At 38.4% G+C, this 24,005-nt stretch overlaps 2 protein-coding genes across 3 annotated transcripts in view; both read right to left on the reverse strand.

Moving 5' to 3' along the window:
• Positions 1 to 1,751: 1,751 nt before the first annotated feature.
• prkcsh (PRKCSH beta subunit of glucosidase II) lies at positions 1,752 to 6,551 on the reverse strand. Its single transcript, XM_028042157.1, has 18 exons — positions 6,416 to 6,551; positions 6,061 to 6,183; positions 5,837 to 5,953; positions 5,656 to 5,751; positions 5,520 to 5,577; positions 5,310 to 5,427; positions 4,822 to 4,951; positions 4,579 to 4,663; positions 4,201 to 4,279; positions 4,011 to 4,094; positions 3,763 to 3,927; positions 3,584 to 3,677; positions 3,287 to 3,356; positions 3,048 to 3,137; positions 2,890 to 2,964; positions 2,704 to 2,803; positions 2,459 to 2,618; positions 1,752 to 1,977 (listed from the first exon to the last, which is right to left on the reverse strand). The coding sequence occupies exons 2-17, from the start codon at positions 6,149 to 6,151 to the stop codon at positions 2,472 to 2,474; spliced, it is 1,599 nt and encodes a 532-aa protein (XP_027897958.1). The 5' UTR covers positions 6,152 to 6,183; positions 6,416 to 6,551; the 3' UTR covers positions 1,752 to 1,977; positions 2,459 to 2,471.
• Positions 6,552 to 7,892: 1,341 nt separating this feature from the next.
• The window catches only part of pde4a (phosphodiesterase 4A, cAMP-specific), a 46,009-nt gene continuing 29,896 nt past the window's right edge, over positions 7,893 to 24,005 (reverse strand). For both annotated transcript variants that reach the window (XM_028042155.1, XM_028042156.1), the window contains exons 3-15: positions 23,718 to 23,754; positions 23,473 to 23,543; positions 22,702 to 22,751; positions 20,022 to 20,134; positions 15,349 to 15,442; positions 15,099 to 15,262; positions 14,781 to 14,879; positions 13,843 to 14,007; positions 13,649 to 13,748; positions 13,181 to 13,335; positions 12,954 to 13,076; positions 11,793 to 11,975; positions 7,893 to 11,575 (exon numbers count right to left, since the gene is read on the reverse strand). In XM_028042155.1, the coding sequence (XP_027897956.1) occupies positions 11,072 to 11,575; positions 11,793 to 11,975; positions 12,954 to 13,076; positions 13,181 to 13,335; positions 13,649 to 13,748; positions 13,843 to 14,007; positions 14,781 to 14,879; positions 15,099 to 15,262; positions 15,349 to 15,442; positions 20,022 to 20,134; positions 22,702 to 22,751; positions 23,473 to 23,543; positions 23,718 to 23,754 (1,858 nt within the window). In that variant the 3' untranslated portion in view covers positions 7,893 to 11,071. The remainder of the gene's footprint in view (positions 11,576 to 11,792; positions 11,976 to 12,953; positions 13,077 to 13,180; positions 13,336 to 13,648; positions 13,749 to 13,842; positions 14,008 to 14,780; positions 14,880 to 15,098; positions 15,263 to 15,348; positions 15,443 to 20,021; positions 20,135 to 22,701; positions 22,752 to 23,472; positions 23,544 to 23,717; positions 23,755 to 24,005) is intronic.

Raw genomic sequence — 24,005 nt, forward strand, 5'->3', positions numbered from 1 at the left:
GAATGCAGTTTTCTAATAATTTTATTCATCAAAAGGGGGAAAAAAACTACCCAAACCAACCTGGCTCCATGTAAAGACATGATTCTCCACCTGCTAAATAGGGAGTGTTAACTTTCATGTTGAGCCATTTCAACATCATGAAGGTTTTCAAATGGCCGGTTGCGCCAGAATTTATTAATAAAACCCATTAACAAGCTGTTAAAACATTAATAAATAGCTGTCTCTCCAGTCAATAAGTACTTCTTAAAATGAAATATTAAACAACTTTTCACATTTATGTAATTTAGACACTACTTTTATTTGACTGATACAATATTATTTAAGGACACAAACTTCTTTTTTTAAAAGGTTTTCTTTATGTGATCACATTAAAAGTCACATGGCAAGCCGGATTTGGCCCAAAGCCTTGAGTATGACAAGTGCTAAATCATAAATCTATCCACAGCTGTACCCAGGCCCTGTCTGACAACATGAAGTAGGCTAATCAATTCTCAAAATGCAACACATCATGGCTAGATCAAAAGTATTGTAACTTAAAACCAAATAAAATTAAGATATTGACGTCTATCAGTCTAGAAAGGGTTTCAAAGCCATTCCTCAAGTTAAAGCCATCATTCATGAATGAAGACAGAATGAGAGCACAACACCTTATCCAGGAGATCACAGAAGAATAAACATACGTCTCAAAGGGGGTGTTATATACGTTATTCCTTCAGCAGAAACATGCTTGGAGAGTTGCTTTGACTCTTTCATGCATGTTTGAGAAATTCTCACAAATCCAGCCAAGTTTCCACTTCAGAAACAACCCTTCCCCCTCGCTTTCCCCACTCAGCACCTCCAGACTAGCAGCAGCAGCAGCAATTAGTAAAACACCTGATGGTACTTTGTGTCTATTGATCTTATCATACAAACTACTTCTCAGTCCAAAGACATAGATGTAATGGAAAAGCCTTTTTGTTTTAACGAGCTGAAGGTGGTGAGGAGAAAAAAGCTTCTTAAAGAGACAGAGATGTTAAATTTCTTTTAAAAGTTATGTTTGTCATATACAGCATTTTTATAACTGAAAGTAACATAATTACTTGATTGTGGTATAAATTGGCACAATATGCCTGGAAAATAAATATGTTTTGTGTATATCAACATGTGACATGTTCATTTTAAATAGTAAATTCCTGAAGTTAGTAAAAATAATACCGCCTCTAATGATTCAACAGGCTGTGCAAAAACTGCATCTCAAATGAAAAAAAAAAAAAAAAAAACAGTACTGATCTTGATAAGGCTATTTAGATTCTGTGCAAACTATAGCTTAATTATGTAAATTTGAACTTAAATATCTGGATTTCATTTCTGATTAATCAGATTCAGTTAATGACAGATGTAAACTCAAGACAAGGCTTTAATGAAAGGTGTAGCAGCTGATAATTAAGGATGTACTGTACATAAATCTGCTAACCACATTACTAACAATAATTTGTTTTTAAGATGAATTATACAGCACAGGTGTCACTTTCGGAGGTGGAAGACGTTTATTGGTCTCATTTTTTCCAATCACAGAAACCTGGCACTCTTGCACAATAATTCACATTATCACATATTCTTTATAAACCTACAAAATAACAGCAGGTGTACATGAACTTTAAACCTGTATTTTGAACTTATTAGCAGGCAAATTAATCAAATGTAGGTAAAGTTTATGGAAATCATACAACAGAAGGGATTTATTGGTTGAGAGAATTACAACCAGGGGGAGATGTGGTTAAAACAACTTTATTTGATAAAAGTGGAATGACAATACATCGGACTTAAAAAACTAATGTGAGCACACCTTGCAGGAGTGGAAGATAAGATGTGTTGATCACAATAATTTCACTTCTCCTTGGAATTTCCGTAACTACTACAAAGAACGCAGACAGAGGCGGAACAGCAAGCAGACTGGAAACATTTCTGCTGCAATGACTGTGGTCCCTTCACAGTGTTCTGCAAGACAGAAGACAACAACTTTAGGCAAAAGTAGTGACTTTTTTAGGTATAACTTCATCCTTTGGTATTTGACTTTGAAGAACATGGTTTAAATGAATGTATCTTTGAAATTAAGCAAACCAAATAAAAAATAAATTCAGATACATGAAAAAATATATCTGTGGCTATTGTGCAACCTTACAGTGTATTACTTTATCAGATCAAAGTACATATACTTCTCCTGATATGTAATATTAAAACTAAATAAAGATAATTGTTGCTAGTAAAGAACACAGAAACCATTGTATCACAACTGATAATATTTCTTTGGGCTTTAATGTAATCCCTCGCCATATATAAAATTGGTAGCTTCTTATGCTCTAAGATCCACTAGTTTAAATAATCTAGGACTTAAAAATGTGACCACTATAACAACTTGCATGATTATATGTAGCAATCAATAAGGCATCCACAACCACTGGAAATATAAAATACTTACAGCTAAGGAGCTTCTAGAGCTCCTCATGGTCAGGATGTCCTGAATCAGAGCTTGTGGGGTCCTGGCAGATAGCAGGGCTGGTGAACTCCATGAGATATTCACAGCGACTCGGCTCTGATGTAGATGTCACAATCGTTTCCTTTCCACATGTTAACTTAACCTAATATTGTACAAAGGCTGTTACTTTTAGTTTTGATTATTGAAAAAAAAAACACAGAGATTGTCAAATGCTGCCTCAGACTTACAGTGGTGGATCTGTTGGGGCCTTGCCAACACCCGGTTCCATGTTCGTACTTCATCACAGAGTAGATGTTATCCTCAGGACCTGCCCATTTACCCCATGTCCTATGTGAAAGAAAGAGAACATATTGAATAAAACAAGTAAATCAACTTTAACAACAAACATGCAAACCACAAATTTCCATCCTCACCCTAAATTAGTCTCTGATCCACCAAATTTGGGTTTCTGTGACACTCTGTTAAAGGGACAAAGTCTGTAGACATACCTGTGAGAAAAAGATATGTAGTCATTCAGAGATTAATCCATTACATTTGGAAAACATTTTAAAAAGAGTAAGTATGCACTTACTCGCCAGTGGTCAGTTCATAACACTGGCTGTAGAGGTAGGCAAACTCAGAACTGGGTCCAAAGTCAAAAGAGATTTCTTTCTCAAGGTTCCTGTAAACAAACCAACTCCAGGTTTTAGTTTGCAACCCCCAACACATTACTGGGGCTCCAAAAGCCCCAGTAATGGGTGGGTGAACAGGAATTTTGATGAGAAAAATTAACAATATTGGCCAAGAAGGCCTTTTTATATTTAAACGTACCTGATCTGATCTTCCACCTCCCGCAGAGCTTTCTCTGCCTCATTGAACTCATCCCTGGCTTTCTGAGCGGCTGAAATTAAAACAGATGATTACACTGAATTTAGCAACACATAAAAAGTTAAATTAATCAGATGTGAGAGACCACCGATGCATGTAAAAGTTTCCAAACATCAATTCTCCAGGACCTTTGAGATCCAAGTTTTAAGGTCTTGAAGACCAAGCATAAATCCTAATTAGGAAAGTTTTACCACAACAAATCGCTAGTCACTGCAGGACTGCTGGGTTGCAAACACGTACCATCAATGAGAGTCTGTGTTTCTTGCTCATAGGGTGGCATAGCGCCCTCTTCATCATCGTCCTTTTTGTCATCAGTTTGCGACGCTGGAGGGGCCTGAAACCAAATCAAATTGAAGTGATGAATTACCCAAACCTGAGATTTGCCAAGTTTAAGTTTCACTGAGAATCAAAAGGTTTACCTTATAGTCTCCTTCATCCATATCTTCATCATCTTCATCCATATCTTCATCATCTTCTTCCTCCGGGATGTCCTCATCAGGGTAGTTTTCAGAGTCATTGTCAGAGGATGTATCTCGGGTTTCCTCTTGTGCAGTTTCCCCTGGTGGAGGGACGTCTGCAGTGGACTGATCCCAACAGATAAACATTTAGCTGCAGCAGCAATGTTTTACGAATATCTATTAACAACCACGATTTTGAATTTTCTCACCTCAGAAACATATTTTTCTTTAATGTTATTCCAGACAGTCTCAAATGCTACTGTGTCCACTTTGTCCACTCCACCTAACAAACCCTAGAAAGTTATAAAAAAAACCAATACATATTCACCAGCTCTTGTAATGCTTGAGTTTAAGTTTGGTTTAGCAACACTGTTCTAGAAGAAATAGACAGAGTTGTACCTGAGCTTCTGCTTCTGTGAATGATGCATCAGAATCTGGATCAAGCTCAGAATGGGACTGAAGTTCAGCCACTGACACGCTAAAAAAAGAAAAAGGAACATTAATTTACAAAAAAAATAATTCAACAATCTGCCAAGACCTACAGGTATGACATTTAATCATTTTATTAAAACCTGGATATCATATCCAAAAGAGTGGGTTGGTTAAAAAATGATGCATGTAGTAAAGAGAAATATTACAAAACAAGTTAAAGCAACACTAAATACGACCATATAGTTTGGGTACTTTTCCAAATTTATATGGACGCAATCTTCGTCTCCAAATAATGTTTTCATTTCTTACAACTGCTCAACATATTGCAGCGTAAGCGATACTCACAAGCTATCATCATCATCATCCAGTTCAAGAAACACGTCGGCCATCCTAGCCTTGTCTTTCTCCATACGAATGACAGCTTTTTGTTCTGAAATAAAAACCAAATTTACATTTGTCTCATCTGTGATTCTGTTTGCCACAATCTAGATGTTGTGAGGAAGAACAGATTGAACATTGAAAGAGAAGCAGAGGTTTCAAAGGGATTACATGCTTTACAGACACCAGGTGGCGTTAATCTTAATTTACCTTCCCAAGCCTTCAGGTGGCGCTCTTTAGCTTCTTTCTCTGGTTGCTCTGCAGTCTCCTTAACTGTTCTCAGTGCTTCAACCTTTGCTTCCAGATCTTTCTTGCTGTTCTGGACATCTCCAAGTTTACTCTGTTGGACCAAAATGAAATGGCGAATTCAGCCCAAATAAAATCTGAATCAAGAATTGTACTTAACAGCTTCAAATATTCACTTTACCTAAAAAATTACATTTTAAGAAAACATTTCTCAACTAGGCCTGGGTTCATTACTGTAAGAGCAGAACTTGTAAAAACAAAACAAACAAAAAAAAAGAAAACAAGATTAGGAATGAAAGCTACACTTTCCCAAACTCCATATTAATCCTGTATTCTATTGTTTGCACAAATGTTGCATGGATTACATAAAACCAATCCATAAAATTATTTAACAGAATATACTATATTAATCCTGCACAGACTAAATTCAGAGCTTCTTTTTCTCTCCAAACCTTCTTGTCCTCTAGACCCTGTTTGGCCTCCTGGATAAGCTGTTTTTTAAACATAAAGCCTTCTTTTGCAATTTCTGCTATCTTCTCCAGTTCTTCCTTCTCTTTGCGACCCAACTCCCTGAAAAACACACAAGTAATGTCAAACATAACACCAAGACATTTTCATTTGTCAATTCTAAGTAACGTCTTGTAACCATAGAATATACACACCTGCAGGTGTTTTGACAGTCAATACCACTGTTGTACTCATCGGTAGTGTCACAGCAATCTAAAGGGAAAATGCAAGTGTTAAGAAGCTATTAAATATTTTTCTAAATGTGTATTTGAAACTGGACAAAATGCATACCACATATTCCATCATTGACTCGGGAGGAAGGGATGAAGGCTGGTCTAAAACCCGCATTAGTGCAGTGAAAGTTGCCATTGGGGCAAGCAGCAGTACCTGGGAGGGATAAACACCTTGAGTCAAAATCATTGTACTTTAAAATCACAACTGGATAATTCACCAGGAAGGAGGAGTTACACACCTGGCTCATCAGAACCATCCATACAGTCACAGTAGTCGTCATTTACTCTGTCAAATGGAATAGTACGGGATCCATCCAGACATGTAAAAGGTTTGTCTTCTTCATAAAACTGACGTTCTGTTGTTCATTGAAACACACAGCAAAGAGCTCAGACCTCCCCCAAATCAAAATGATCTGATTGAATTACTATTTAAATCATCATAGGTCAGGTTAAGAATGCTTACTTGACAGGGGGACACCGCGGGGACGTTGAACCTCCGCAGACATGGCTCCGCCGAACAGAACCAGCAGCACGAAGTGACCGAACATTACCATGGTCAACCTCTGTATTAATAACCCAACAGTGCCTATAGAAACACACATGCACACAATTTGCATAATAGTAAAATTTGCAGCTTTATCTCCTGAGGAGTAAAACCTTGTATTGGCAGAAGCTAGACGTTCGTAGCTACTAGCTTGATAGCATTGATAAAACAATGCTAACTAGCAAATTGTGCTAATGGCTTTGATAAACGGCGAACAATAAATAGCAAATTCAAAATAAAATCTGAGGAGTGACCATTATATAAACTTAAATACCTGAAGTGTGAACAAGGTAGCAAAACAGAAAGGAAGAAAATGTATTTTTATCGGTGCCAATGCCTAATCATTATCTGGAATAACCTACTTCCGTATAGAGGTACCCACCCTTCTTTTCCTCCCTTCTGTCGTTTTGCAATGTGATTGGACAAGAAATTCTCTTCTTTTGTGATTTGGTGTAGAGAAGGAAATCCGTGACACGTGAAGACGACATTCTTCAACTTTTGATTGGCGGACAGCAAGAGGACGACATTTCATTGTAGCGAATTTTCTGAACTCTGTCAGCAATGGGTCGCAGTTATATGATTTATTAAAGATTCTTAAGACTTCAAAATATGTCTATGCACGTGATCATTGTCATGTCATTGCCACTGGAGTAGACGTTCCAGTTTTCTGTTGTGATTGGCGGAGAGCTGGAGAAACGTCACACTTGTCTTGAGGCGAAGCTGTGCAGCCATCTCATGCCAGCTTAGCTTTTTTTTTTTTTTTTTTTTTTTTTACTGTTTTTAACACATTTACATGGAAGGTTAAAGCTGAGAAGCCAAATATATCAATTTTAAATGTAAACTTTAAAGCAATTTTAAATATAGGCTACGTTTTCTGAATGGTTTTGAGTTTAAGTTTCCTCTGAACTTATTTATAGATTTAGTTTTATGCTTTCATGTACATTCTTGTTTTTTTATTTAATTTTACTTATTTAATTTATGTTCTATTAAGGGGTATATTTAATTACTCACAATGTCTCACAAATGTTATATTACTAAGGGGTATATTTCTATTTGCTAATATTTAAAACTGGATGGGAATAGTTTCTCAACAAATAAGCAATTTTGCCCTGGGGAAGTATATTCTAATCTATTCCTTTAAATTTTCCTTCTCCTAGAAATAAACAATTGTACTTGTTCTGCCAATAGATGTAGATCATCTCTAGGAACTAATGATTTGCAATGAACAACTTACTGTTCTTGTATATAGTTAAACGTTTATATAAACATTGAAAGCAGTTAGTCTGAAAGATGATGTATATCTAAAAGCATATTCCATTGTGAAATGCAACAGAATGTTGTGGTCATATTCATATTTTTAAGGCCTACAAAAAATAGCTCCTAGAAATAAGTATGGTAGTTTTGTATTTGGTTCAACAGAACTCTGTTATGTTATTTATTGTTATATTAAAGCAGTTTCGAAACCAATTTTCTAACACCTTGACATCGACCTGTTACCGGTACTTCTTGATACCGGTAACAGGTCCATCATGCGTAACTATGTAAAGGAGTTAAAGATTACATTAATTAACTTCAAAGGAGAATGTGGGTACTATATTTGTTTCAATATAAAAATCTTGCTTTATTTGTATTTTAACACACTTTACAGTACCGAACAGTAAAATTAAAAGAAAAATATACTGATATACTATTGTACTATTTTATATATATAGATGTCGCTTATTAAATGCATTTATTCACAAAAATGACACCTCGGTTCTGTCAGGAGGAAAAAACTTTCATAAAAATAATATAATAAAAAATAACTTGGACACATTTTACACATTACAGCAAGTTCATTTACAAATATTACAATCATTTCATGTTTTTTTTTTCCTATCTCCCTTTAAACAAGCTCTGTTACTAATGACAAACACGTGAATTAAAGCCCAGAGAATTTCTCTCAAAGGGAGTCAGTCTGTGATAACATTACCTGACAGGAACACCAATGGGAACCAGATAAATAGGCCACCATGGGACGGACATTTAGGCTATCAGGCTAGATAGTGCTTAAAGTTACTAAGAAACAAAGGGAGTGTAAGTGCTTGAAATGACCAAGTCAAATAAGGACACATGTTGTGACTTTCAGTAAAAAAAAACACAATGATAATAATAATAATAATAATCTCATAGACTCTTTTAAGGGGACGTCTAATTTATTTTACAGTGCATCTCAACCGCTGGATATTGTGGGTTTGGGATTTTTGCCCAGATGGATACACAGACTGCATACTACCTGAACCCGACTTGTTTTACCTTGAAACCTGATGAAATAAAGTGCTGGTACAAATTTATTTGATTTTAACAATAAGTGTGCACTATTAAAAGTTATGACAAAATGTTACCCACATGTGAGGAAATATAGTATTCGAGAATGACAAGGTGACGAGGTGACTTGTGGTGTCTCAGTGGTTATTTGTCAATCATTATAATTCGGATAAAATTTTATTTTACAGTACATTATTACATTATATACAAGAGTGGTAATGATTATAGCTATATATCATCAGCATGTGATTCATTTTCCAGACCATCCACCTGAATGATATAAAAATAAACTGTACACAAGCTGTTAAAAGAAAACACTTTCCCATGTTTTCTTTTCATCATTTAAAAAGAATGGCAGCAATCAATCAATTGAATAATTTCCTTAATAAGAAACAATTGCTACAGTATCGTGTTTGTATGGCAATTAAATATTACTGTCTTTATAGCTTATGACAGAACAAGAAGCCACAAAAACAAAGGAATATGTTTAAAGTAAAAGGCCAGTGCATATGGGATATATATATTTTTTATATTTAAGTAACTGTGATAGTAATCCTGAATTCCCATTTTCACCACATGAAAAGCCTGCATGGTAGCCTCACAGCTCAACCAAATACACAGGCTTCTGTTGCACCAATCTGTGGCAACTTCACATGAGCTCAGTTACTGACCTGCAGAAACTCGCCCTTACCTTTAACTTAATGTTCGATTTACCCTGTGAGAAAACAAACGCTCAAACAACCTGGCACAGTTTGGCTGTTCTGATCAGATCCTGGACACTTGATGCGAAGATGCCAATGAGCGGACGACAACATGAGCGACGACATCTTTTAACATCTTGCGGTATTTTACTGTTACTGACTCACTCATAATTTCGTAATCTCATCTCTAATGTCTCCAGGAAGCTATAGGATGCAATCTTATTTTTTTGTTTGTTTTTTTAAAAAACAGCACATTCTTTTAGTTGATCCGAGCGCAGCCATGACAAAAATAACTGGCAGCTGTGTTTCCCACTTCCCCTCCAAAATGCAAAATACATTGTTTCACACCAGCACAGAAATAAGTATACAGATGTCATATAAATATACTAGGATATCTGAATTATGTCTTTAAATCTACATACTTATAGGTATGTATCCTGCATCTGACATTAAGGCAAAAACCATCAAACATAGAAAGGATGATTCGGGACTGCCAGACCTTTTCCCTGACATTCTGCCTCCCTGATTTCCTTCAATTCAACTCGCCCACTGAAGCTTGTCTTCCTTAACTTTGGTGAGAATCGCTATGTATGAGGAGACAAAAAAATACAAAAGAATGAAGACAGCAAATGAACTTCTGTTCTGCTGATGAAACTTTCTCTCCCTTTATAACATATTCAGCAAAATTTCAAATATAAAATAGGCAAAAACGTATATGCTTCAAAGCATCACATGGCTTATTCTCTGAAAGTTTAGAAAATAATAATAATAAAATCAGTCTAATAGGAAATAAATATATAAGCTGGAAAGAGTCCAGTGGTGGTAGTGGTGGTGTTAGTGATTGCGCTGCATCTAAAGTTCTGAGTTCTCATAACACCAGAAGAGCAACTAAAGGAAGACTTACAGCTGAAAACAAGTCACCACAGAAACTTGTACGTGTGAGTTACACACCACAATACCATGAACAGTAAAGAGAGATCTTGAACAAGAGACAATCAAAAATGATTCCAAAAATCAGACTCTCCTGTTCCACAATGCATTGCTTCACCACAGCCTCAGTCAGGAAGCTAATGTTTCACAAAGGCACAGAGCCATCTTACACCAGTAGCACTCTCCTTGTAAAGGGAAAAAGGATATGGGGCTTCTCGGGCCCCTTCAACGCAGCATCTTCCTTTTCTTCGCTTCCATGTTACACTCTTTTCTTTCTCCAACTCTGCGGACGTATTTTTTTTTTAAGCTTTATTTCCGACAGAAATGGAAAAAAAAGTCACTGAAGCTTCTCTGAAGAAAGCAGTTTCTATTGAGATTCTAAAAGACATGAATTACTAATACTGACTTGACACGACTTAATAAACCAATAAGGAATGGCTTTTTCCAAAGAGATTCATCACTGATCAATGTCCCTTGTGTAAATGCACACATACAAACATACAGTCAAGTGTATGTAGGTGCCTGTGTAAGTCTATGTGTCTTTTTAAAAATCAATAGGTGTACATATGAAATGCAATGATACTGCATGGCTTGCTGCATGCATGTATGCACATTGCATTATTGTACTCTACACGACTTACTTTCAATTGTGTTTTTTGTGGATATTTTTGTGTGATTTCATGTGTGTTTATTTATGCGCATTCTAGTCACCAGAGTGCTACACTGTCTTCCATTGCCCATCAATAATGGCCTTCTAGATTCCCATTAGTCTTAAGTTCCTAGTGAAATTAGTCCTAGAACTTGTTATCACTCCAAATCTACAGTTGCTGTGTAATTAGCTTCTCTTTGAGCGATTTTGAATGTATTCCCTTTTTGAAAAATATACTTAAAGGTCTGTATTGTCATTGCAGTCATATTTGTTCTTTGTTTGGCCATTTAAAGAATCAACAACATAATGTGTGCAAGATAGGAGGGAGATACAGGAGCAGACCTCATGTATCTTCAGCTTGAGAAGACGAATCTTCCTCTTCTTCTACAGGACTTGTGTCATAAAGTCTTTCCTTTTGTGGCTCCTCACCTAACCGAGGTTTCAGCTCTTCCTCTCCTTCCTCTTCCTCCATTGCCACTTCATCCTCTTCCTCTATTATGTCCTCATTCTTCTCCTCTGACATCAGATCTTCCTTGTCCTCATTGTCATCATCCTTGTCTATGTCACTGCAGTCTTCTGCCACATGGTTTGGTGTGGTTTTGTCGTCCTCATGTCCCTGCTCATTCTGAGAGCTCTCTTCCAGGGTGAGCTCAAACTGAAATTTGTCAATGCATTTGTTTAGCTCCTTTTCCTGACACACAGAAGGTGGCGATGGGCTTTGCGGGATAGTGCTCTGGTACCAGTCCCTGTTGTCCTCTAGGGTGTCCAAGATCTCCTGGGCGTCGGGATGCACAAGGTCTCCCCACGTCTCCCATAGTGGATGAACAATGTAGTCAATGAAGCCCACCTACATCCAGAAGAAAAGAAAAAAAAAAACAGTATAACACTGACTCGACTCAAGCAAGCGCAACCTTACTCCCGGCATTAAAAATGTAGGCGGGCGACTGCTGCGATCAGAGCTAATAGATCAGCCTCTGCTCTGTGGTTATCATCCCACCTGCAGCATTAACAGCAATCCAGCTGTTCGCCATCCATACAACTGTGTTCTACTGTTAGTTATTTACCTGACTTTTTTCCACAGATGCGGTGTGTTTGTCGCACATGGGACTGATCTCCATGCCTCGCTCCCTTTCCTTGTCTCCCTGCCTGAAGAACTCCTCCATGATTCTCTCCGTCCATTGCCGATACACATGCAGAGGCTTTGTGGGATTGCTCAGGTCTGCACAGTGCACCATGTTCCTCAGTACCTGTGTGAAAGTCACACACACATCACTCACTCTTATACAGTACTGGATAAAAGCATTTGAAGATTTGCTTCTGTTACGACTGGAGTAAATACAAAATACAGTTTGCAAATGATGATTTCAGTTAGAGAACAAAGTTTCTATTTCCATTTAAACAAGTGTAATTTTGAAGCATTCAACGGATTTTACTCAAAGGTTAATGGGATCAAAATGCTTCTTAAGTGACGATGAAAAACATTTTTCAAATATTTAGCTTTTTCCCACCATTAATCTCACAAGTCATCACAATTAGATCTTTGAAAACATATCTGGTTATTTTTATTTTTTTAATAAAAAATAACAAAAAAACAGTTCCTCCATTGATCAATTAGCTTCACCCAGACACCCAATCGTCCCCTCCTATCCTTAGGGTGGGTTGTTCACCCTGATCAGGTTACCAGGACACAGTACAGTACCAAGACACACGTGACAACCACCCACATACTCATTCTTAAGAGCAACCTAGAGATCCCAGTTAAGCTAACTATCTTGCAGAAAGACCCAAGAGATACACAGGTGTAACAACAGAAAATGTTTTCAAATTTTGAATCCGTTCTGCAATTTAAATGATTTGGAATAACAGGGCAAAATTTTTAAAAAGACAGTTAACATATTCCAATCATCTTTTGTACTTTTAGAAAAATTGGGAAATTAGTCTTTCATTCCACAAAACTCACGATATTAGTTTTGGTTCTTATTTTTGATTACACTTGACCAAAAATAATAATATTTAATCAATAAGAAGGACCCGTTGTTAAAAAATGACTTCTGTGTGATTTTATATTTTATGATTACAATTATTTTGTGTGGCAGCTGCTCACTTCCATACAATTTTCAAAGGATTATTTTCTCTGACAATGGCAAGATGAACCAATGCACTTGATCCTTTACAGTAATACTGAAAGCCAGATGCATAAAACACACATTAGCATAAAAAAGTACCTGTATTCTGTCGGTGTAGTGGTCGAGCATCAGAACTCCAGAACTCGTCACTTTCTTGGTTTCCACCATCGTCTTGAGGTCTGCCAGCAAACTCATGTGTTTGGACATGTCTGTAGCCAAAACCTGGTAACAAACAGTATATATTATGGAAGTGTGTGGAAAAAATGCTAAAGAATAATATGACAAGTGAGAAAAGTTTTCTTTGTGATAGTTTATCAGATACCTACCATGTCAATCACAAGTTTCCTCAGGCTCTGTCTTTGCCTTTTGGTGAGGTTCTGGAAGATGTCACAATTCTCCTCATGGAGCAGCTTAAACCCCACAGCCAGGTGGTGGTTCTCCAAAACAGACTCATCGTTATACATCAGGGCCAGTTCTGAGTCTGAGGATGCAACAAATATAGTGAATGAACGTGTTGGTTCAACACTAAAAGACACCCCTGTTTCAAAAATGATATAAATGCTACTATTTATTCTAGAATCCTAAGAATTAAGGTATTGTTAATATTAATAACACAGCTTCCAATAAGTGAAATAACAACAAAGCCACAGTAAGTGCAGAGCTTTGGTTGCTGTTGTTTATGGTTTCATAGTAATAACATCACCTGTAAAATAAATTATGAATGTTGAATATAATTTTTTTTTACAAACTTGATAAACAGTATATTTCGCATACTTGCTCTCATTCTGACTCACTTGTGTTTATGAGGAATTGGTTGGACACTCCTGGATGGTCTACATCATGAATGGCGGCAGCAAATAAAGCTGCTAATATCTCCAGGTCTGTGAATACGGCCTGTCAGGGAGAAATAACAAGAGGAACAACGGTCACGTCAGCCAAGTGGTATGTTTATGTTTGGTAGGGTTGATGTTCTAACTGTGATCCTCACATCTAGAGCTGGTGTGGATAGCAGTACATGGGTGGACTGGGTGACATCAGCAGCATGAAGGCTGTTGTGGTAGGCGACATTGGCGTGATAGTGGTCCTCCAGGGTCATCACGTAAGTGACAAAAGTATCCACAGGGATCCTAAAAGTTTTTAACAGATCTCTTTCCTACAGCAGAGGGAGACAATAAGGGGCATATTTACAGTATAAATCCCAAAATGCGAAAAGATAACAAAGTTAAGTTTTAGTCTCATCTGTCCAGATAAGCTCCCTCCATATGTTTACTGGGTCTCCAATACGGCTTGTGGCAATCTGCAAGCATGACTTCTCTTGGTATTTAGGTCCACTAGGTGATTTTTTAACCCAACAAGACATTTTTCCCATGTTATAGGTTAAAAGGTCTGCCAATAGTGCAATTACGTTTTCATTAATATCAATTTAAGTTATTTGAAAGTTAGTTAAGACTTATTTTAACTGTATTAAAATAGTTGCACTAGAAACTAGACAAAAAATACTTGGTAAGATTTTGTGACTTTGCACTGTATTGTCATGGTGCATAAGTGTCCTAACATTTGCTAATATTCTGCTGCTGATACTGAAATTCAACAAGGAATATTCTATTCTATTCTATTCTATTCTGATTAATCACATATAAAGACAATGAAGTGCAATGTGAAATCTGGAAATGTTCAAATGACATGAATACTTTATCAAGGCAGTGTTGGTTCCCAAGTCAGAAAAAAAAAAAAGAGTTTCTCATATAACAGTTTATTTATTTATGTCGCCTACAGTCACTTGGCACCTAAGCCAACAGTAAGTATAAGTAAAATAAAGACACAAAACAAACAAAAGTGATGCTCAGTTTAACATAAAAATAAAAAATATATATTAATTTTGGTGACTAATTAATTGTTTAGGTTTGTTTGTCATTTTCTTCTCACCTGGAAGATGGCAAACATGATGCAGCTTAGGGGTCGATTATTGGAGAACTCTGCCACACGAAAGATATTAAGGCCCCACTTGTTCAAGTCGTCCAGTTCCTGACGGTACAACAGACAGCTTTAACAATCATACAGACATCAATTCTGTGTTAATAAATAACAAAAATACTATGTGTTTAATGGAATAAATGGTAACTGCTGGATAGCATGGTATTTTTGGTAAATATGATGAGAGATTTGTTTGCTTAGAAACTGATTTCAGCTTTTGTGCTATCTCCAGCAGGTCTGATTTCTTGTGCTGCGCGTCAGTTCTTTTACCCTGGCTAAAGCTTCCTCGTGCTCTGTCTTCACGCCAAACCGAGGCAAGGTGGAGTTGGAAAGGCTGGAACTGTGCGTGAGCTTCTTCACACCGCTGATGTGACACATGGGCTTTTCTCTTTCCCTCAGAGTGGGAGATGGGATTTCCACTTCATTTTGTTTATCTGAAAAGAAATCACAAGACAAAGTTTTACCTGACAACCCAAGCTTTGTTAAATTTAATAACAAGCAGATGTTGTGTTTGTTGTACCTAAAAAGGTGGTGGAGATGTATTCTGACACTTGGTTCCCTGAGCGACTCATCTCTGACAAATGGGACAGCTCCCTGTTCAACATCCTCTTGAACTGAGGGGAGAATAAGTTTATAGATTTAGTATAAGCACGAGTTTCTGGTGATGAAGATTGCTGCACACTTTAACACTGTGTTCAAGATTGAATCTGCAGAAATACGCCCGAAAAATGCACCAATACAAATAAAATTATCACACTAATGTATTATGAGGCGAGAAAATCCATTATGAATCATCCGTCCTCCTTTCTCTCAGTTGAGAACAGGCTGTTCAACACACCAGCTTGAGTGATGTGTTGCAGTTATGAGACATTTTTATACATATTGTTCTCTGTGCATCTGCAGTGTCAGACACAGTCTGCAGGTCCCAGACACAAATGTGAGCACACACAGAGAAGCAAACGCTCTTCATGAATGTTCTTCCCAATTTTATGTAATGCTTCATTTCTGGACACAAACACTTCGCCCAACAAGAGGTGTAATGGTTCCAGATCAAACGAGTCTTGAGAGGGCATGATGTGATTCGGACAGACCCCTCAGTCTGCGTCCTACTGACTGATCTTTCACACATAACAATCTCCATGGCAACCAGAGCAGTTGCCTTAGCAACTGCCTCCTCACAGTCAGTCCTTCAGCTTGATGTGAGAGCGGTGGCTGTTTGGGTGACAATCCGAGGGAGTCTGTAGGTGTCTCTGACCTTTACCAAGGTCAACGTTCTCTCCTCTTCGTCTCCTTCTATCCAGATCTCCCTGCTGTCTATTTGCATTCCTTCTAAGAAAACTAAAGCTCTGTTCTTGCTCTCCAACCTTTAAATGTTTCCTCTGTCTCAAGTTCATCTTTGCCTTGTTGGCATTTTGAAAACATGTTTCATGTTTCCAAGCTTTCTTTTTTCTTCACACTTTCTCACATGTTCTATACAGTCTGCAGCTCATCACAAGCAAATAGCTTGCATAACAGAAAGCCTCAGTTGCCTGGAAAGCTGTAGCCCAGTGGCACACTTAGGCAACAGGCTCAGGCCAAGCCTCCCCACCCACCACCTACCCTTTCAGTCTCCCCGTTCTTTCGTTCCCTAATGCTGTAATGCTGAGTCACCACTGCCAGTCGACACTTCTACAGTGCCAGTCCAAGTGCCAGGACAAATAACACTTCCTCTGACACTGACTAATGAGGCAAACATGCAAATAGTGTTCAGATATAACTGTGGCCACACACACATGCGCACCTGCATATGTGAAGGGTTACCCTCTCTTACAGTCACAACATGTGCACAATGGGACTCTGAACTGAGACCGGTTAACCGTAATTCAAATAAAACACAAAGTAGTAAAACGGAATCCTTTTAAGCTAATTCACTGACACAGTAAAGGCCAAAGAGACTCTGTGAGCAGCACTAGGACAGGATACTACACCAGATCAAAATCTGACATGATCAAAAGTGAATAATTTGTTACATTTGTTTGAAAAAAAACTTCAGACAAGAAATGTGATCATTTTTGAGAAAAAAGCTCTTTCACATTTGTGTTGACAGCAACCTCACACAACCAGGAGGGACTGAGATGGATGCAAGATGTGTCGAATAGAATTTGCAAATTTGTGATAAAGCTGAAATAATTATATATCATAATGTACAAGCTTAATTTTTAAATTATTTCTTCTCTTAGTGGACGGAGCTTTAAAGGTGGTTTAGAGGTCCAAAGACAAACTGGATTATGTTTTTACACCAGTTGTGCAGAAACAATGAAAAAAGATCTTCCATCTCATCTTCTGTGAATTCAAGTATGTATTATGTACAAGAACATACAAATATATAAGGTTTTTACAGTGTCACTACCAGGCCTTTAAAAGTTCCCCAAACGAATGACATGTTAAGAAACCCATGTTTGTTGTTTTACTTTCTTGTTACATAAAACTGCAAGTTGCACTGTTGAGTCAAGCAAACATGCTAGAATAAAGTTAGTTAAGTACATAACAGTAGAGCATAAAGTGCCCACAGCCTCCACCCAACACTGAAACGCCCAGACTTTGTTTACACTCTGGCTCGTTTAGCATTACCCTACCTGGTCCCACCAACCGATGAGCCAGGGCCTTGAGCAGGTCTCGCAGAACAGGTCCACCAATGGTGTCCTGCGTTCAGCTGTTGTCCCACTTCCCTCCCTCACACCTCCATCAGCTGCACCAAGGTCCAGCTCTGCCCCTGACCTCCCCTGCAGAGGACTGTAGCTGGAGGAACGAGGCAGCCTGTAGCCCCCTGGTACAGGTGAGGGGCACTGAGATGGTGCCGGGTCGATGGCCTCTACCACACCCATGTTGAGAGAACCAGGGGGTTTGGGCCTATGGCACAGGTATGAGGTGTGGTAGTGAATTGGGCCAGGGGCATTGCGGGTGCCCCAGTGGCATGAGGGCGTTGTCAGGGTCCGTGGGGAGAGGCCACAGCCAGTCAAACCGGGACACTCCAGAGTGGCGTCTGCCCCAAGATGGGGAATGGGGAAGGGGTGGAGGGTAGGGGCAGCCTGTGCAGATTTTCCTTGTCTACATCCAGTTCTCCAAAGCAGGGTACCCAGTCAGTCCTGAGTCAGGCTCCAGGCTCAGTGTGCTCCAGAGATGAGGATCCCCCAGATGGGCAGACCAGGAGCCCCCCCTGGATCTGACTGCAGTGGAGACTACATCTTATCCCATTTCCTGAGCAGGCTGACCCAAATCTATAGTCACCGCAGGATAAAAGGTAGATGAGTGCTGAATGAGTAAGGACGGAGCGAAAGAGAGGGGAATGCGAGACCTTCTGAAGGACACAGAGAGGAGTTGATGGAGAAGATGTGTTTATTTGAGAAGGATGTAAACAAAAAGCAACACCACAAGAGCTGATTCTCTCGACAAACAGTAATAAAAAGAGTTAGATGGCAGAGACGAGGAAAACAGGGAGAGTGATGTTTGTCGGAGGTGAAGGGAACTTGGATGGCAACTGAAGCATCGGGAAGGAGAGGGATGCAGATGATGGCAAGAGGAAAACAAGAACACAGTGAATGAGACAGAGACAGACTGGAAGAAACAGAGAGGGACGCGAGCAGGCAGGCCTCTAAGCATACGATCCCGTGGAAGAATCCCACCAAAACAGTGGTCTGGAAAAACAGTCTCCTTTTCCTTGCGTCGCCTGCCCCTCCCAAACGGTACAGATCCAAAGGCCCAGCCCAGTACTACCGGTGCAACAGCCCGTCTGAGTCGCCTCTCTCCAAACCTCAACTGCACACTGCTTGTGCACGGGCAATCAGCTCGCCTCCCGATAGCAGCACAACCCAGTCCAAAGCTCCAAGTCAGTCCATGCCTCAGCTGCCCCAAAATGCCAGAGGTCTAATCCTGCTGCTTTAGCTTGCCATTCGTCCTCCTGTGCTCTCTGCCTCTTTCGCCATTTCCCTGGATGCTGTAGACAGCACTCGCAAGCTAATCAGGCAGTGGCTGCAGGCGCGTGCATGCGTTTATGCGTGTGTGTGTTTCTGCAGCTGCCTCCCTGTTGGAGGGTGAGTGCGCATGTGCGACACGACAGCATGTACGTCTGTCAAATATGTGTGTGAGCGAGGGTGTGAGTAAGAGTGAGAGACAGAGAGCCAACGTTCATGTATGCACCTTCATGTTGGCATGGCGTTAAGGATTTGTGCTGCTCCTTTCTGCAAATCACTGAAATGTTTTCACAAAGACTGTGTCCCCAGAGGCATTGTACATTGTACATCCGCGGGCAAATCATATAAGTTACGCCCATCTGTTCTTTTTCATTTTCAGCGCTTTCATTGCAAGCCGGATTGAAGGTGGCAAATAAAATCTTTTATTTATTAATGATGACACAGAAGATGAGGACAATTTCTGGGATAAAACCGTTTCTGACACTGTCTCTTTAAGATAGAGCACTGTTAAGGGAGAATTACCTCTCTGTCATTGGTTCTTGCCTAAACCACATGTCTTGTGGTCAGAGCGGGAAGCCAATGAGTAAAAGGGAAGGGCAGACCCTGCTGCCGTTAGATAGCAACCAAGGTTACAGCGGAGACATCAGCATCAGGACCACTCTTCCCCCTCCTTCTCATGTCCTCCTCACCCACAGACCGTCACATAATTTCTCTCTCTCACTCCCTCTATGTCCCTGTGCCCCTGCAAATACAACTGCATGCATCCTTAAGAAGCTGCTCTAAATTCTCACATTCATGTGAGCGTGCAAATTGAAAAGGCAACACTCTGACATCTGGTGCAACATATTTGCATGTCTTGCTTTTAAACAACAAATGTGTAATATCACAAACCATAAATAACATTTATTATTTATTGATAAGTCATTGCAGGACTGCAAATAAACTCAGGAAGGATTGTAGTTCTCTTGGATTTACATGTTGTTTCATTCTTGCATGATTTCTTTTAACAGTGAAGAACATTTTTCCTAAGCAGTGTTTCGTAATTATGTGCCAAGTTTACATATACTTTGTTACCTATCAGACATATCCCAGGTATGTCAGATAGGATATTCTTAAGGTGGTGCTTGTGTGTCCCCCCCTTTAACACAAATGGGTAACACCTCATTTGGACCATATATAAAAATGTCACTAGCTATTACATCTTACTCAGCAATTGTTGGTGGGTATGTTTGTGTGTCAACACCTTGTTTGAAGCCATCTCACTGACTGAGCGGTGGGTCTGAATGGTCTCCAGCTGGTCCAGACACCAGTCCAGCTCCTCCAGGGTCTCCCGAGCCATCTGCTGGTAAGTCTCCTCTGGGAGAGAAAGGCATACAGACTCTCAGAAATCATTTAAACCAACATATGGAGAAAAGCGTGGAAAGAATAGCAAAACTGATGGTCTGGATTGTCTGAAATTGTTTTCTTTTTTTGTTGTTGTTTAATTCTTATAGTCATTTGGAAATTAGGAGCTAGTAGGCCACCTCTTTACTGAGTGGTTTTACAAATCTATTTTAAAGAAATTCATGCAAATCTTCTATTGCTCAAAGTGAAACATGTTTGTAAATATATTTAATATTTACTTAAACTTTAAGCTTATTAATTTAATAAGCTTTTGGCATAATTTAAGATGTTAGTTGAGAAGCTCTTCATTAACTAAAGTTCTCTGATTTAATATGTGTGACTTTAAAAAACAAACAATTGCATCGCTGAATTTTGATGAAATTGAGTTATTTAGTAGTATGAGTTGTCCCATGTACAGTTCAAACAATTGCATCATCATGGGTAGACATTTTATAATAATTCCAAAATGTTATTAATTTTTTTGTTTTCTTCCAGGATTGAAGGATAATACAACATGCAATTTCAATTAACTTAAAAGGAAGAATTAGATGTATAAGTTTGAACTTGTTATCTAGCCATAGTCTATTCAGGCTCATAATTATACACATAGAATCAAATTTATATATCCATGTTTTAGTATATATTTGCTTGCATCACATATATATTAATGTATATACATACACATTTAGTTATTTGATCACAAGGACAAGTATACATAAAAAGGTCAAAGTAAGGCAGCGAAAGGTGTTTCACCACCAGGTGAACTGGTGCATTGGGTGAGGAATAATGTAGCAGGAGGGATATCTCCTAATTCTTTATCTTAAGTTCAAACTAAGGCAATCTCAAAAACACAACACCAAAATATATTCAAAAAAAGGGGATAGCTTTGGAATAAATAAAGCAGATTAATTTCAATCACCAAAGCACCCAGCCATATTGAAAATGTGTGAATTGTACCAAAAGAGTGAGGCAACTGAAACATGGACAGCCTTCAATGTCCCAACATGAAAATGATCCCAAACACACATCAAATCTGGATTTGAAATAAAGTAGACTAATAGTAAGATTCAGAAAATGCTCCAAAATCAACCCTGTTGATTTAAATGTCTGTGCCAGCCGACCTGTTTGAATAAAATTAACCAAATCTGCCAAGACAGGTGGTCAATCAATCAATCAATCAATCAATCAATCAATCAATCAATCAATCACTTTATTTTGGTAAATTGTCCACATTAAACACAAGAAACAACAAAAGAAAAGAAAAAAAAAAAACCAAAACAAAACAAAATAAAAAAAACAACAATAAACAAACCCACAGTTTACCAAAAAAGGAATAGGCCAAAGGAAAGCTTATTCTTGCCTACCCATAATTGTGAACAATTACTCACAACTATGTAAAACTCCTCTAAAATTGGAAGGACACGCTAGTTAAAAGGGCCAGAGCCTGCAAGGTCTCAGGTACAGAGAGGGATAATGAACAAATTGAAGGCAATTTAGAACAATTATAGACACCCTCTCCATGACCTCTTGGAGCATCAGAGGAGAGGTCGCAACAGCCGGCTTCTCTCCGAGCACTGAGACACATTACATGTTTCAGGAGGTCGTTTGTCCAGAGAGCAATAAGGCTCTTTAATTCCTCATCTTAATCTAGGTGTATACATAACTTTACATCATTAGATCTTAGTGTGCAATGTGCACTTGTAAACATGTATAATACACATTTACTTGGAGAGATTAACTAATTGACTAATTAATTCATGGTAATGTATTTTATTAAATTTTACTAAATTTTGTTTGCTATTTTAACTTTTTAAAACTTAAAAAAAAATTCTTTTCTATGTTCCTTAGGCTTTATACTACTATGGATGTAGTGTGTGCATTTTTTATGATGAGTTGCTTTGGAATTTTCCTTTGGGGGAAAAATGCAGCTTAAATAAATAAGTAATACAAAAAAATAAAAATAAAATAAAATGGCAAGTTTACACAAAGTAACACTTGAAGGTGAACGTTTTAAGGTATATAATTATTTTGGCAGCCATTTGCATGGTTTTAAAATGTACTTTCAATGTAATACAATCTAACACTGTAAAAACTCATTTTGAAAGAAGAAAAGCAAATGGATGACAACAAAAATACTGAAAAACAGTCTTTTCCTGTGTATTGTCAGGCTTTTAAACTCATGTCTTTTAACTGTTTATTAAAGTCGGAATGAATGTTTTGCCGTTGTTTATTACAAGAAATCACTGTATGTTTTTAAAAATGTATTTATTTTTATTTATATTTCTCCAGCCCTTGTTTTAGCTACAATGTAAAAATGCTCAGAATAGGGATTTTAGTTTAAATTAATTCAGTTTGACACAGACAAAAAGATAAAAATAAATAAATAAAAGTATATGAAACATTATCCCTCAGTTTCTATCTGCTCAGTGATGGCAGACAGAGTTTGTATGACTTTTTTTTTTCTTTTGGAGTGTGAAGCCTTAGTGTGTTATTAAAAGAAAACTCCTTGGACTAGACATTTTAATTAGCTGACAGCATACCAGAGAGAGTAGCTTGGGGAACAGTGGGTTGGCTTGTCACTGGTGACCTCCTGTGGACGAACACATAATGATATGAGAGGATGAATAAAACACTGCTGCCCCCTTGTGGCGCAAAAATACACTACTATCAGCATTACAGTATCAGGCAACAAAAGGCTTTGTTCAGACAATAGTTGATAGATATATTTGTTTTGATATCTTTAATCTTAAGATATTTATGACAAATAGATATCGTACATCATAGCGTTTATGTGTATTTTTAAAGTGCAATAAATCCATCCAAAAACAAAGCCTGACTCTCACTTTCATTCTTTCATGACTTCGTTCTTTGAGAGGCCTTCTCACTGTGCAGCACTGTGTAATTATAGACGCTGATGATTCTGTGCTGCATTGCTTTATATATCATATTGACGTGGTGCTAAAAGCCTGCCAGCTCGAGCTCCTTCTGTCTACTGCATTACAAGGGAGAATAATTTTAGCATTATTGACCGTCTCCATCGTCTGGGCAAAGAGTCAGGGACATACATCTGAGGCATAAAGCTCCGTGCACTCAGCCCTCAGTCAGTTGGCTGGAAAAATGCCAAATGATGCCGATTAAATTTTCCCTGAGCATTGTCTGAGACTCATAAACCAGTTAATCACGACGGTTAGAATGTTTTCCACACGGGGGCAAGGAAATGGAGATATTTGCATATGCACAACTACACAATAAGCAGGCAGTCGTGATGAGCACAAGTGTGGGGAAGGGGTGTTCGACAGCATGATACTGACTTGTTAGTGGGTGTTGTGACATTGGCGAGGATGGTGAAGTTGCTTCTTACAGTTCGTAGGCTGGCCAACACCTGGGGGATGGATGGACAGCGTAGGAGGAAAAGAAGGAAGGAGAAGAGGGGAGGGAAGGAGCAGAATTGAGAGGAGGGGATAAGTTCACTGTTCTGTTTTTCCACCTGCTTTTGCAATACTGCAGAAAATGAGCGGTATGTAAAAGCATGATAAATAAATACAAGCAAACATACCTGAGCAAAAGGGGTGACAATCATGTCTTCGGCGTGCCTGGCAGAGAAAAAGGGGAGTAGAGAATGAGATGAATGTGAGTTTGGGTCGCTGTGGGGCTCAGTGTTAATGTTTGTGCATAGGTACAGCTTATAGAATATACATATGTATGCATATTTTTTTTATTTAACTTTTAATTCAACACATATATCATTCTGTATATCGAAACATTACACAAAATGAAGTGCGGGCCTATTAAAAAGTGTATCAATGTACTGTGAAGTATGTGCAATGAATATTTTGTCAGGGCT

Source organism: Xiphophorus couchianus, chromosome 16, assembly GCF_001444195.1.
Source record: "Xiphophorus couchianus chromosome 16, X_couchianus-1.0, whole genome shotgun sequence".
Classification (NCBI taxonomy): Eukaryota; Metazoa; Chordata; class Actinopteri; order Cyprinodontiformes; family Poeciliidae; genus Xiphophorus; species Xiphophorus couchianus.